Source organism: Rhinopithecus bieti, unplaced genomic scaffold, assembly GCF_001698545.2.
Source record: "Rhinopithecus bieti isolate Rb0 unplaced genomic scaffold, ASM169854v2 scaffold_20892, whole genome shotgun sequence".
Lineage (NCBI taxonomy): Eukaryota > Metazoa > Chordata > Mammalia > Primates > Cercopithecidae > Rhinopithecus > Rhinopithecus bieti.
In genome coordinates, this window is record NW_016810602.1 from 2,455,967 (window position 1) to 2,470,952 (window position 14,986).

At 41.9% G+C, this 14,986-nt stretch overlaps 1 protein-coding gene across 4 annotated transcripts in view; it reads left to right on the forward strand.

Annotated features, from left to right (window-relative positions):
- ESR2 (estrogen receptor 2) overlaps window positions 1-14,986 on the forward strand; it is a 72,625-nt gene that overhangs the window by 36,895 nt on the left and 20,744 nt on the right. For all 4 annotated transcript variants that reach the window (XM_017892438.1, XM_017892437.1, XM_017892439.1 and 1 more), the window contains 3 exons: window positions 1,215-1,514; window positions 4,597-4,735; window positions 12,240-12,373. In XM_017892438.1, the coding sequence (XP_017747927.1) occupies window positions 1,215-1,514; window positions 4,597-4,735; window positions 12,240-12,373 (573 nt within the window). The remainder of the gene's footprint in view (window positions 1-1,214; window positions 1,515-4,596; window positions 4,736-12,239; window positions 12,374-14,986) is intronic.

Consider the following 14,986-nt stretch of genomic DNA (forward strand, 5'->3'; position numbering starts at 1 on the left):
AGGTAAATAAATCCAAAGAACAAGCATATAAATCAACTTTGCTAGTAATTAAAACATATAAAGTAAAGCAAGATGGTTAGTCACTTGTTAGATTAGCAAACATTAAAAATGATTTTTAATGCCCAATGGGTTCGGAGAAAATAGATAGTCAAACTATTGAGCACTGGGTAACATAGTAAGACCCTATCTCTACAAAAAATTTAAAAATTTGCCAGACATGGTGGCATGTTCCCGTAGTCCCAGCTACTTGGGAGGCTGAGGCAGGAGGATTGCTTGAGTCCAGGAGAGGAAGGCTGCAGTGAGCTGTGATTGCATCACTACACTCCAGCTTGGGCAACAGAGCAAGACTCTGTCTCAAAAATACGATTATAATAAAATAGTGTACATACTACAATCTAATTTTGTGTATAAAGGCTGGGCATGGTGGCTCACACCTGTAATCCCAGCACTTTGGGAGGCTGAGATGGGCAGATCACCTGAGGTCAGGAATTTGAGACAAGCCTGGCCAAACATGGTGAAATCACGTCTCTACTAAAAATATAAAAATTAGCTGGGCATGGTCGTGGGCACCTGTAATCCTAGCTACTCAGGAGGCTGAGGGAGGAGAATTGCTTGAACCTGGGAGGCTGAGGTTGCAGTGAGCCGAGATCGCACCACTGAACTGCAGCCTGGGTGACAGAGTGAGACTCCGTCTCAAAAACAAACAAACAAAATAATAATTTTGTATATAAAACATGGAAAATATAAAGGCATTAAAAGACTGAAAGAATTTATGCCAAAATTTATTCTCTTCCATATTTTCCAGATTTTTTCACTTAATTTGCTATTTGAAATGTACTTGTTTAAGTATGAATAAAGAACTATATACATATGCACACATGCATATAAACATTTTAAGAATGTGTTAAAAGTATATTATTTGATACCTTTGGAAATATCCCCATTTTCTACCTGAAGAAAATTCCTAATTTTATGGTTTGGAAACAGGTTTATGAGCACGCTTTATAGAGAAATGGTGTTAGTATCTATAGATGACCTGGAAATGGAGACCTAAAAAGTTCCTGAAAAGTTATGTCGTTGGTTTTCCTAGTACAGTCACGACCATAGTAATCTTTGGTACGTGCCCCACAGGCTCCAGAAAATAAAAGTCAAGCTTCTTTTACTTGACTGCGGTTTTACCCCGACAATTTGAATGACCCTGCTTTCCTCTTCAGGCTCCCGGAGAGAGAGATGTGGGTACCGCCTTGTGCGGAGACAGAGAAGTGCCGACGAGCAACTGCACTGCGCCAGCAAGGCCAAGAGGAGTGGCAGCCACGTGCCCCTAGTGCGGGAGCTGCTGCTGGACGCCCTGAGCCCCGAGCAGCTGGTGCTCACCCTCCTGGAGGCTGAGCCACCCCATGTACTGATCAGCCGCCCCAGTGCGCCCTTCACCGAGGCCTCCATGATGATGTCCCTGACCAAGCTGGCTGACAAGGAGTTGGTACACATGATCAGCTGGGCCAAGAAGATTCCCGGTAGGGCTTTCGGGCTATTAGTTTTCCATGTACTTGTAGAAAGGCCTGCTGCTAATATTTAAAGGACAAGAGTATAAAGTAGACGTCTGTGAGCTGTGCCTAGATATTTAACAGTTTCTCAGCTGGATTCGTAACTTTTGAGTGCAATATGTTCCTTCCTCCCGTCTTGGCATAGCTACCTTCAACAAGGCCACGTTCTGATTCAGAATTCTGAGACTCCTCTGAGTTCTGTACCCAACATGGTAGTGAAGAAAGAGTTGTGCATGGCCCAGCCATTTCTATTCTTGACTCTCTTCTTTTCCCGTGGCTAGATGCTTCCCATACTACCTGGCACAAACCCTATCCTGTGTGTCCACATCTGCTACAGACACTCACCTGTCGGCCCCCTCTCATGCCTAGAGGTGGTCTGGGAGGATGGACCCAGGGAACCCACCCAGACTCTGGAACTGGGCTTGGGGTCATTTGGGCAAGAAATCCTAGAGTCCTGGAACCTGGAACATGGTTAAGATGATAGACTCCACATTGCCCCATTTCTTGGCTCTGGATTCCTCACCTTGAGAGGAAGGGCATGGTGGGGTAGGGTGGGGTAGAGTACAGTATGACTAGTTTGAAAGTGAAAGGTTCATCAGATGCTAAATAGAATTTTGTAAATTATTGTTCCAATAGAGAATCAATATTATATACACAAATGAATATGTATGGACAAATAGAGTAAATCAGTGGTTGAAGTTACACGAATCATCAATGGGCCCATAAACTTGGAATGCTATCAAGTTAAAAATGAGCTTAGTTACTCATGAGTTATCATTTGGAACCTACATTTTCCATCCTCTAAAGTGATCACTTCTCCCAAGCCCATTTGTAACATAGACCTGAAGTGCTGTATGATGCTGAAATTACCAGCTAATTATCATTTGACTTGGTGTTTCTGTAGAAGAGTGAATCTAGGATTCTAACCTAGAATGACAACACCCCACAATCCCCCTGTGAAAGCTTCTCCATGCCCTTCTTCACAGTCCTTGAAGAAATGAAGCCTCTTACAAGTTCTGAGCCACTGGGGGCGTTCCCATGGCCTGGGGGGCAACGACTGCACTGGGCAAGCTGTAAAGATGAGGAGGGGTGAGAAGGTGGGGGAAGAGAAGTTTCAGGTAAAGAGCCCAGGGAACTGAGGCCTATGGTGACAGTATCATTTGGGGACTTTTGTTGAACTGGGCCCATTTCTTCTGAGCTTCCTGAGGATTTTTGGTTTCGAGTTGTATTTTGTTTTGTCTAACATCTTCACCTTTGCCAGAATTATTTTTTTCTCTGCTTTTTCCCGGAGGAGGCAATCCTGATGCACTTTCCTCTAGTTTTTGCTTTAAGTGTATTCCAAACACGATTTTCAGGACCACACACGGAGAGCAGTGATGAAATTAATTTTTGCTGAAAGCTGTGCCACTTCTTTGTGCCATAAGAAGTCTGAACTCTTAAACTGCGTTATTCCTTATTCAAGCCTGGTGTTTTGAAAAGTTTTCAGGAAATGTAGGCATAGTCTGGAGGTGTGATTTTCTCCCCCTCTCTTAGCTGGCATAGTCATTGTCCAAACCAAAAAAAAAAAAAATTAAAATATCATCTATTCTTGATCTTGTTGAATATCTACAAGGTTAAGAGCCATGATCTCTTGGGTAGGCTTATTGTCTATTACTATGGGTGAGATTGGGAAGGTGTATACATATTAGGAATCTAAACTGAGCAAAGCATGTGGATTTAGAAAGTATTTATCCATCTTTACACTCATAACACCATTACATTCTCCTTGAGACAGATTTACATTATAATTGTTCAAAGACTTGAACACATGTGTTCTCTCTGCCATAGTTTCCTCATCCGTAAAACAAGAATAAGAGATCTTGCCTATAGGACACTCTCAGAGATAGGCATTGTTACCTCCGTTTTCCTATAAGAAAAACAAAGACTTAATGGGAGATTAAGTGACCAGCTAGAAAGAGGCTGAGCTGGAGTTCAAACCAGAGTCCATTTCACTCCAAGGCTGTGTCTTTTGTTACCATATTTATATTACATGGCCCTCTCCTTTTATCATGGCTTGTGAAGGAAGCCCCAGTGTTCTCTACTTTGCTTTTGATGTGCTTCCTTCCCCAGAGATTACCTGTTTCCAAACAGTACTGTGACCAACATGGGTTATTAGGTTGTCAGGACCTGCTTTGTTATTATATTTGCTCTTTATTTTATTTATTTATTTATTTATTTTTTGAGACAGGATCTTGCTCTGTTGCCCAGGCTGGAGTGTAGTGACGTAATCTCAGCTCACTGCAGCCTCAACCTCCCAGGCTCAAGCAATCCTCCCACTTCAGCCTCCAGAGTATCTGGGACTACAGGCACCTACCACCATGACCAGATAATTTTTTGTAGAGATGGGGTTTCTCCATGTTGGCCAGGCTGGTTTCAAACTCCTGGGTGCAGGCAATCCACCCGCCTTGGCCTCCCAAAGTGCTGGGATTACAGGTGTGCGCCACTGTGCTTGGTGATATCTGCTGCTTAGGATAGAATCGCCCAGAAACAGTGCTTCTACCCAGAAGGATCTTAACACTGGATGGGAAATTTTAAGCAATCAGATAAATCCTTGAAGTTGCCTTGGCTTTCTGCGAGGGCTGACACTGCTGTCTGCAAGCCTCCAACCCCAACCTCCACCTACCCCATTCCCCCACCCCTTCTGATCCCAGTCAAAGATTGGGTCAGACAGGCAGCTGCTCTCACTGGCAACCAAGCATCAACCTTCTCAGTAGTGCAAAGGAATTATCAGGACACAGCTAACAAAGATCAGTTCTGAGCCCAGGTCATCATGCTTGACAAACTCTAAATGAAGTATATTTGTCTCTAGAAGGGGTCCAAGACTGGAAACTGAGTCGTGCAGCTTAACTGCAAAGTTTTCTTCCTTTAATGAGTAGTTAATCATATCTATAAAATATCGATTCCCTAATGGTTTGCGTTTTCTTAGTGTTTTAACACTTGCCATTCTGTCTCTACAGACACAGGAAGCTGAGGAGGAGGGTGGGGGTGTCTCACCGCCTCTTGCTTTCCCCAGGCTTTGTGGAGCTCAGCCTGTTCGACCAAGTGCGGCTCTTGGAGAGCTGTTGGATGGAGGTGTTAATGGTGGGGCTGATGTGGCGCTCAATTGACCACCCCGGCAAGCTCATCTTTGCTCCAGATCTTGTTCTGGACAGGTGAGAAAAAATGCATTGTGTTTCTTCTCCCACTTGTTTGAGTAAGGTGCTTAGTGGGAACAAAGTCCTGGGTGCTGCAATTAAAATCTCACACTTGCAGAGCAATTAGAGGATGATAGTATCATCAGTTCCTTCACTGGGTCAAGAATCGGAGAAGGAGAGAGTTGAGTCCAGGGATTCAGGGTCCTGTGACTCATTTTTAATCTGTGGTGCAGCAGTATTTACAGGCCGGCACTTTAATAGGGGAGTGTATCCTGTAGGTATGTGGCCACTACATGTATAAGTCGACAAAGACTTTTCTGCATTAAAAATTCCATTTTCAGGTTATAATCTTAAGTTGTCCTGCTGTTTTTTGTACCTATAGTGACCAATTACGTCTGGAGCTTTCTGGACAGGTGATAAAATTCTTACAAATCTGCCAAGTTTATTTTCTTATGCTTTAACTCATTCTATTTTTTTTTTTTTTTTTTTGTCTGAGACGGAGTCTCACTGTCACTCAGGCTGGAGTGCAGAGGTGCAGTCTTGGCTCACTGCAACCTCGGCTTCCTTGATTCAAGTGATTCTCCTGCCTCAGCAACTCGAGTAGTTGGGATCACAGGTGCCCACCACCACGCCAGGCTAATTTTTCTATTTTTAGTAGAGAAGTGGTTTCACCATGTTGGCCAGGCTGATCTTGAACTCCTGACCTCAGGTGATCCACCCACCTCAGCCTCCCAAAGCTCTGGGATTACAGCCCTCACTGTGCCCAGTCTGCTTTAACTCATTCTAATGCATGTACTATACAGCATTTTTGGCAATAGTGGTGGAAGGAAGGGTTACTAAAACCACATGAAACTTAACAGAAAATGGGACGTGATGCTATCTGTATCTTGGTTGCATTTGATTTTCTTTTAAAGATGACACAGAAAAGGAACCAGTTTTTAATTGACTTAGGTGAACTGTTTATGGAGGGAAAGCTGGACTATATAAAAACACTCAAACTTTTAGCAGGAAAGTAGAATACCCTCTTGGTGTAAATTCGAGCAGTTTGAAATCTGCATGGAAATTGATTTCCACGCCCCTTTTGTGGAAAAAGTGCTAGTGTTGAATGTTCAGCCACATCTGAGTCTGCACAGTGTGGGAGGATGCCTAGTGTCTACCCCAACTCTTGCATTATAATCCTGTTACCACTTTAAGATCATCCATAGACCCTGTGTTACACAGATGAAGAGTGATGCCCCAAGGTATCAGTCCCCATTCTGCCTTTTGTCATGGTTGACAATGTTGTTAAAAGAGCACTGTTCTGCATAATGAAGGTGTTTTGACAGAGAACAGATCCTTTGGGAAGAGCTGGAGGATGGATTGACTTGAACGAGAGCCCAGGTGGTAAACCATGGAGAGAGGCTCTGGAAGACCAGAGAAGTGCAGGGCACAAGACGCTTCAGTAACAAACAAAATAGCTAACCTATTGGCTTGTATGTGCTTGGCAGCACCTTATGCACTTAACTTATGTCAACACATTTAATCTTCACAATCTTCCTGCACCCTTAAGGGAGTAGGACCCATTATTATCTCTATCATTCAGATATTTGGAAATGGGAGATTAATAAACCTGCTGACAGGTAGGATAGTAGGTGGTGGGACTGGACTTAGGGGATTGCCAAACGGCAAACTAACTGTCTACTTTATTCTGCCTGTTGTCCTGGGTGACAATGTAGACAAAGAGCACATTCTTCAGTACAGAGATGTTTTGGTACAGAACAGCCCTGTTCTACTCATAACACACTGCAGAAACCCACTCTCCCCACTGTCATCTCAGGGTACCATGTTGCAAGGCAGGCTGAAAAGCCAAGCACCTAGCCAAGCCATTGTATTCTGCTTGGTGTTTTAACTGAGGACAAATATACATATGTATAAATACACACATATAATTCTCCTAGAGGTTAGTCCTAGGGAGACGTTCCATCCCTTGACAAATCAAATAATTTGCAGACTTTGGGATTAAATTGTTTTATCTCTTGTCTTGATTTCTAAATTGATGCCAAAGTTAGTGTTTATTTTTGGTGACTGATTCATTCCTGGTTTTTAGTACAATTAACTCTCCACTCTCCTGTTTCTCTGTATGGGTTCTTTAATTCGTGTAATTGTGTGTATACATTACTATAAGTGGACACAAATCCTGGAAAAATATTAGGCCTACCTTTTAGTTAGTAGAAGAAAAGTTATTTTTTTAACAAATTATTTATAATAGACTCACACTGCCTTTATAACTTATGTGAAAGTATTATGTTTTACAACATAAATCTAGTATGTTTGAGTATAGAAGAGGAATTCTTGGGAATTGTAAATGCATTCACATTGAGCAGACTTTTTTTTTGAATGATTACTGGTGTTTATTTTTTGTTGCAATTTTTAGTAGTTTTTGTTTGTTTGTTTTTTGTTTTTGAGACAGAGTCTCACTCTGTCACCCAGGCTGGAATGCCACGGTGCAATCTCAGCTCACTGCAACCTCCACCTCCCAGGCTCAAGCGATTCTTGTGCCTCAGACTCCCGAGTAGCTGGGATTACAGGCATGTGCCACTACATCTGGCCAATTTTTGGATTATTATTATTTTTTTTTTTTTTAGTAGAGATGGGGTTTTACCATGTTGGCCAGGCTGGTCTTGAGGTCCTGACTTCAAGTGATCCCCCAACCTCAGCCTCCCAAAGTGTTGGGATTACAGGCGTGAGCCACTGCTCCCAGCCTACAATCTCTAGCATTTTTAACACATTAACTTTGTGAAGTCAGGAACTTGAAGTCTAAGACAGTTCAGTTACGTAGTCATCTCTTATACAGATGAATATACTTTTATGTAATAGGTGTATTTGTAGAGGAGTTGCTCATTCAAAAAGTCAGGAGTCATGCTCCATAAAGGAGTTCTATTACAACTCTTTTTTGCAAAGTGAAGACATAATCTTCATACCATTTGAAAATAACTGTCTTCTGCTGGATTGTCCTAGCAGAGTTTCTTCAGGTGGTAATATGGCTGTATAAACAGTGAATACAACTAACAGCCCATTTGTGGATACTGAAACTATAATTTCTGTTTCCCTTTATTCTTGTTGAGGTTTCTGCAACAAGAAAACTTGTATCTACTGAGGATGAGAGGAAAATCTAGTTACTCCAGCTTATTTCTAAGCATTTAGTTCTTCTTTTGCTAACCACTGAATTCATCATAAATTCATGTGAAGATCCTCTACGGAACCTGATTTTCTACTTGCTCAAAAAAAAATCACATATGCAAAGGCATTTTTGTGTCCTTAGTATCAACAGGCAACTGACTAATGTTAAATTATTAGTCAGAGGAAGTTTGTATCTGGGCTTGAATCCCATTGTGGACATTTGCAGAGAGGTTCATGGAATTATATATGTATAAATGTCGAGTTTACATTCGCATTAGTTATTTGTATGCTAAATTCCTTCAAGGTAGCCACCGAATTTTCAATTCCCAATTTTAATTTACCCTTTGTACATAAGTAATTTCACTTCAGTTATTAAGTCCTTTTTATGTTCTAAGCCTTAAGCACTCCCTGCCATTGCCATATACACAGAGGTAAACCATGGTCTGTACCCAGGTGTGTGCTGCCAGGAGGTATATATATATAGGTACAAAATAGTATACCCCAAAGGGAGGCCCACTCATTCAACATTTTGTTGTTGTATTAAACAATACTCTTCTTTAGGCCAGGCACGGTGGCTTACACCTGTAATCCCAGCACTTTGGGAGTCCGAGATGGGTAGATCACCTTAGGTCAGGAGTTCGAGACAAGCCTGAGCAACATGATGAAACCCCGTCTCTACTAAAAATACAAAAATTAGCTGGGTGTGGTAGCAGGCGCCTGTAATCCCAGCTACTTGGGAAGCTGAGGCAGGAGAATTGCTTGAACCCAGGAATTGGAGGTTGCAGTGAGCAGAGATCACTTCATTGCACTCCACCTGGGGCGACAGAGCAAGACTCCATCTCAAAAAAAATAAAAAACAATATTCTTATTTTATAAAGAGTGATTATTGGCCAGGCTCGGTAGCTCACGCCTATAGTCCCAGCACCTTGGGAGGCTGAGGCGAGTGGATCACTTGAGGTCAGGAGTTCAAGACCAGCCTGGCCAACATGGTGAAACCCCTTCTCTACTAAAAATGCAAAAATTAGCCAGGTGTAGTGGTGCGTGCCTATAATCCCAGCTACATGGGAGGCTGAGGCAGGAGAATCACTTGAACCCAGGAGGCGGAGGTTGCAGTGAGCAGAGATCATGCCACTGCACTCCAGTCTGGGCATCGGAGTGAGACCCTGTCTCAAAAAAAAAAAAAACAAAAAGGTGATTATCAAGTAATAAAATTGATACGGTTTGGCTCTGTGTCCCCAGCAAATCTCATCTGAAATTGTCAAGGGAGGGACCTGGTGGGAGTGATCAGGTCATTGAGACGATTTCCCCCATGCTGTTCTCATGATAGTGAGTGAGTTCTCATGGGAGCTGATGCTTTAAAAGTGTTTGACAGCTCCCCCGTCTCGTTCAATCGCTCGCTCTTCTGCCTCCATGTAAGAAGTGCCTTGGTTTCCCTTTGCTCTCTGCCACAGTGGTAAGTTTCCTGAGGCCTCCCTAGCCATGCAGAACTGTGAGTCAGTTAAACCTTTTTTCTTCATAGACTACGCAGTCTCAGGTAATGCTTTATAGCAATGCGAAAATGGACTAATACAAAGATATTCCATGTTATTACTGATTTTATTTAGTAGTTGATGGACAGATAGTGTGCAAAAATAAATTTCCTGAGTAGGTCAGTTTGATTGATCCATTGTTTCAATATTTTAACATTGAAATCGTATGTCCTGTTTTTGTTTCTGTTTTTGTTAATTTAGAGACAGGGTCTTGCTCTGTGGCCCAGGCTGGAATACAGCAGTGCCATCATAGCTCACTGCAACCTCAGGCTTCCGGCCTCAAGTGATCTTTTGCCTCAGCCCCCTGAATAGCTGGGACTATAGGTGTATGCTACCATGCCTGGTTTATTATTATTATTTTGTAGAGACAAGGTCTCCCTATCTTGCCCAGGCGGGTCTGGAACTCTTGGCCTCAAGTGATCCTCCCACTTTGACCTCCCCAAAGCACGGGGATTACAGACATGAGCAGCCAGCCTCTTTAATTCAACTCTTTTAACCCTGTCCTAATTTCTTACTCATAATTCAGTTACAATCTAAAATTATAAAATAAATAAAATAGATGTCACTAATTTACTTTAGAGTCTTTCCTAACTTTGTTCTGTATAACTCATCTTTATTGGGTTGTCATTTACGATGTCTTATACTTTATTGCCCCTTCATTTCTCATTTATTTTGTAGAAATGTATTTGGTTTCTGCAGACTGTGAAGTGAATAAAAATATTCTAACTTTGCCACCCCTTGAATGAAATGGTTGACTGTCATGCCTGCTTAAAAAGAAAGCAATCAGACCTAGTTCTTTAGACTTTGTTTAGAAATTAACTTTTTCCATGAGGTATATATGGTCTGATTACTGTGAGTGACAGCCTTTATCAGGGTTTAAAATACCTCAGTATGCAAACCCTCCCCCCATTTTTGAAACATAAATTTGTAGTGAAAATGGCATATATTTTAATGAGGAAATGATGCCAATTTCAATATTTAGGAACTAAGGCACAGGTACTTCTGGAAAATAGGATTGATTTCAGGTTGGTCCCCTTACCATACCACTTGGGGGGAGGGGTGTGTGTGAGTGTGTGTGTGTGTGTATGTATGTATGTGTTGTGCATGTGTGTATAATCCCACATCAGCAAAGAAGAATAAAGAGATAATCAAACTATCAATGCAGGAGTTTTTTTTCCCCCACAGAGATATTTTCAAACTGCTTTCCTTAGTATCAAATATCCCCAAGTTCAACAGTTACAATTTCCCATAATGAACTGTCCGCAGGCAAGGTGATTTGGTGATGTGGCATGAAGGGATTCAGTGCCCAGGTGTTTTGTGTGTTATCTCTGTGCAGTGCTTGCGTTGTCCTTACTGGATGCCTGCATCACGTTGCCTGGGAGAGCCTGGAGCTGGGGAGGTGGAAAGATGAGGCTTCCTGTAGATTTGGCACTCTTTGCCCAGTGCTCTGGATTCTCTAAGATGGCCTTTTCCTATGAGTGACTTCCAGGGGGCACTGGTGTTTTGTCACTTAACCTGTGTACTTACAGAAAATTGCAGGTGTTTACAGAATTTACGATTTAGTAAATTTAGTAACTTACTAATGCTCACATGCCAAAGTGAGCAATTTGTACGCTTGTAGCTCTGTGTGAGTGAGTCTGGGTGGGAGAGTGTGAATGCTTCAGAATGCAGGATCCCGGTGAGTGCCATGTACATAGCAGCTAATGGGAAAGACTTACACAGGATTGGTGTATCCAGTGGTGTCAGAGGCTCTTCCCTGAAATACTGCCATCACTGGAAATGCCCTGAGTTCGGGAAAGGAGGAGGGGAGCAGCCAGCTCTTTGAAGACCTCAAGGCCCCTTCAGGGGCTGCTAGAGACTGAAAATGGAACTCACATAAACCCATTGCCCTTCCTGTGTGCTGCCGGCTTTCAGGAGCAAACAGTGGTTTTATGACAAAATCATCTAACTGCTTGTCAAGGACTTCCAATAACCCTGTGACTGATAATAATAGAGTGTTTTGGGGGAGCAGTGAGGTGGAATAATGTGTGTCTGGCTGGAGTGAATAGAAGCTGGTATTTTCCAGATAAAGTTCAAATAATTTATTTTCAAAGTATATTTAAACATTTATTTCTATAAGGAGTGCTCCAAAGAATTTTGATTAGCTGGCTCAAGGTTTAAAGATAATCCTTGCGTGAAGATAATCCTTGGCAAGTCAAAACTTTTCCCCACCTCCATGTATACCTTCTTTTCCTGATTCTAATCCATCTTCTCTAATTGTGATTTCTTTGTCATATTCAGCTTTTTCAAATTACAGGTAAATGTCTTAGTTGCTACACCAGTTTCTAAATGACCACCGGGAAGTGAGAGTTAAGCCCTAGATATGGAGTTTTATTCTTGGGACACTTGCTTCTATGACACACAGTCTTCCTCATTAATACTTCCCGATGGGAACATGGAATGTCTCGTTTTGAAAAATGTGTCATATCTGGGCCTGGTTGACTGACATGGTTTTGATTGAAAACAATCAATAGGAGTGGTATTGCTATAAGAAAACATTTGGTGAAAATATAGCAGGAAAATATTCCAGTGCACATTGTTGCCTAAATAATATTTACTCATATATTTACTTTTGGGATTTATAGGAAATGGCCTATCTTCTTTATATGAAGATAATTCTAGTAATTTCATATTGCTGGGTGTGGTCTCATTAACACCCTGTTGTAGTTAAAATGATATTATCAGATGAACATGTTACAAGATGAAACTTGAGATTAAAAATAAAACACTCCTTATTGTTTTTTTGATGGTTTCCTGAAGCTATGTTCCTTAAATTTCCAAACGAACTTTTGTAGGGATGAGGGGAAATGCGTAGAAGGAATTCTGGAAATCTTTGACATGCTCCTGGCAACTACTTCAAGGTTTCGAGAGTTAAAACTCCAACACAAAGAGTATCTCTGTGTCAAGGCCATGATCCTGCTCAATTCCAGTAAGTAACCACACAGCTGGGCCATGTTTTATCGGGGAGAGATGCTGTTTCTACAACTAGTGTGACATTAAGAAGAATGTTGAACTTCTATTTTATTTGAAAAGGGTAAAATGGTTTCCTTTTGGACTTTGTTTTTATTTTGATAGCGATTTAAACTGTAGGTAACTTTTGGTAACTTGGACATAAATTACTCATTAAGTGAATGACTGGCAATCAATTTAAAAGTAGCTCAAGCCACTTGCTGGAAAAGAAAAAGACAAGAGCTTTAAATTGTTTATCTTTTAACCTTTTTTCATTGCTTACACAGACACTTTGCATGGTTGGCATGCATTTATACTTACGTTTGGGGTCCTACTTTTTTACAGATTCATTCATTTGGTAAAGATATGATCCTACCCTCAAATAGCTCATAGTGTAGGCAGGGAGGGAGAGAAAACAAATCATTAAAAATAATGATTTCTGTGCTATGATAAAGTCTACACAAAGTACTACTGGAAAATAGGAGAAATGCCAGAGTTGTTGCAGAAGGGAATGATGTTTGAACAAATCTTCAGGAAAGAGCAGAGGGAAGTAGGCATGACTGTAAAATGCAGTGCTGAAGATTAGAAACTGCTGCTCAGGCTTTGGGCAGCTTAGAAGAGGTTCAGGCACGGGAGTGTCATGCACAGATATGCAATATAGAAAGGTCACTCTGGTTTCCATGTGGAGGACTAGAAAGGGCAGAGACTGAAGCTGGGGGCCCATTAGAGGCAATGAGAGCCTGAACTGACATTGTGGCATGAGGTCAGGGAGCAAGGGACTTGACTTGAGGGAAAAGTGGGAGGTAGAGGAGGGAAATAAGGTGTCTAAGATATGCAGATGGTTTAGTTTTGTTGGCTTTTTCTTATATAAATAATATCTGGAAACATTCAAATGAGAAAAACATACGAGGAAGAAAAGAAAATCAGGAATACCTGCCCTTAAAATAACACTGTAACTTTGGTGGCCCTTCCTTCTTCCTTTCCTTCCTTTTTTCTTTTCCTTTTTTGAGACAGGGTCTTGCTCTGCTGCCCAGGCTGGAGGGCAGTGGCATGATCATAGCTCACTGTAACCTAGAACTGAGCTCAAGTGATTCTCCCACCTCGGCCTCATAAGTAGCTTGGACTACAGGTGCATACCACCAGACCTGGTTAATTAAAACAATTTTTTTTTGTAGAGACGGAATCTTGCTGTGTTGCCAGAGGTGGCCTTGAACTCCTGGCCTCAAGCAGTCTTCCCACCTCAGCCACCCAAAGTTCTGGAATTTATAAGCATGAGCCACTGTGCGCAGTCTGTATCTTGCTTTTTCACTTTTCTTTTTGAGACAGAGTGTCACTCTGTTGCCCCTGCTGGAATGCAGTGGCACAATCATGGCTTACTGCAGTTCTGACCTCCTGGGCTCAAGTGATTCTCCCACCTCAGCCACCTGAGTAGCTGGGACCACAAGCACCTGCCACCACATCCGACTAATTTTTGTATTTTTTGTAGAGGTGAGGTCTCCTTATTTTGGCCAAGCTGGTCTCGAACTCCTGTATTTTTTTTTTTTTTTTTTTTTTTTTTTCACTTTTCAAAATGCTGTGAAACCATTCTGGGTTAACTAGGAGAGATCTAACACAATCTTTGAAATGAGGGCATTATACGAAATTGTTCAACCATTTCTCTGTTATTGAATATCCAGATCATCTTCCTTTTTTTTTTTTTTTGAGACAGAGTCTCACTCTGTCGCCCAGGCTGGGGTGCAGTGGCGGGATATCAGCTCAGCTCACTGCAAGCTCCGCCTCCCGGGTTTATGCCATTCTCCTGCCTCAGCCTCCTGAGTAGCTGGGACTACAGGCGCCCGCCACCTCGCCCTGCTAGTTTTCTGTATTTTTTAGTAGAGATGGGGTTTCACTGTGTTAGCCAGGATGGTCTCAGTCTCCTGACCTCGTGATCTGCCCGTCTCGGCCTCCCAAAGTGCTGGGATTACAGGCTTGAGCCACCGCGCCCAGCCGATCCTCTTCCTTTTTAACATTAGGAAGCATAAACATTACTGCAATAGAGATGTGTTATTTTGTATGATTTTCTAAGTTTCTGGATGGTTGTCACACTGGTCAGTTCACGATCTACCTGGTGTCCAAGCCAGCTGCTCTAGCAGATATTGGTAGCTTTGCTTAGCCATTTACTCTTGTTCGGCCTTTAGGTTATTGATTTTTTTTTTCTTCCTCAAACACTGTGTATATCCAGGTTTTAATGTTCACCTGAAGACTTACAGATATCTCTATTTGGACAACATATGGGGCTTTCTTTATTCAATCTTAGAGTTTGATGCTTGAAACAACAGGGAGGTATCAGATTATATTATACTATGGTCTTTTAAATCAGCCAAAGTAGTGGTTCCTGAAGCCAAGATTCAGTGCAGAATTCACTGCGGTCACATGTTTCCAGCTCCTCTTGATCTGGGGCCAGCTGACCTTCATACATGTCTTCTCTCACAGACTCTTGGATATTGGCACTAGTTGTTTTTTTTTTTCGAGACAGGGTCTCACTCTGTTGCCCAGGCTGGAGTGTTAAGGATAGTTACTTTTGCAAAATATAACAAAAATGAATTATGATAAA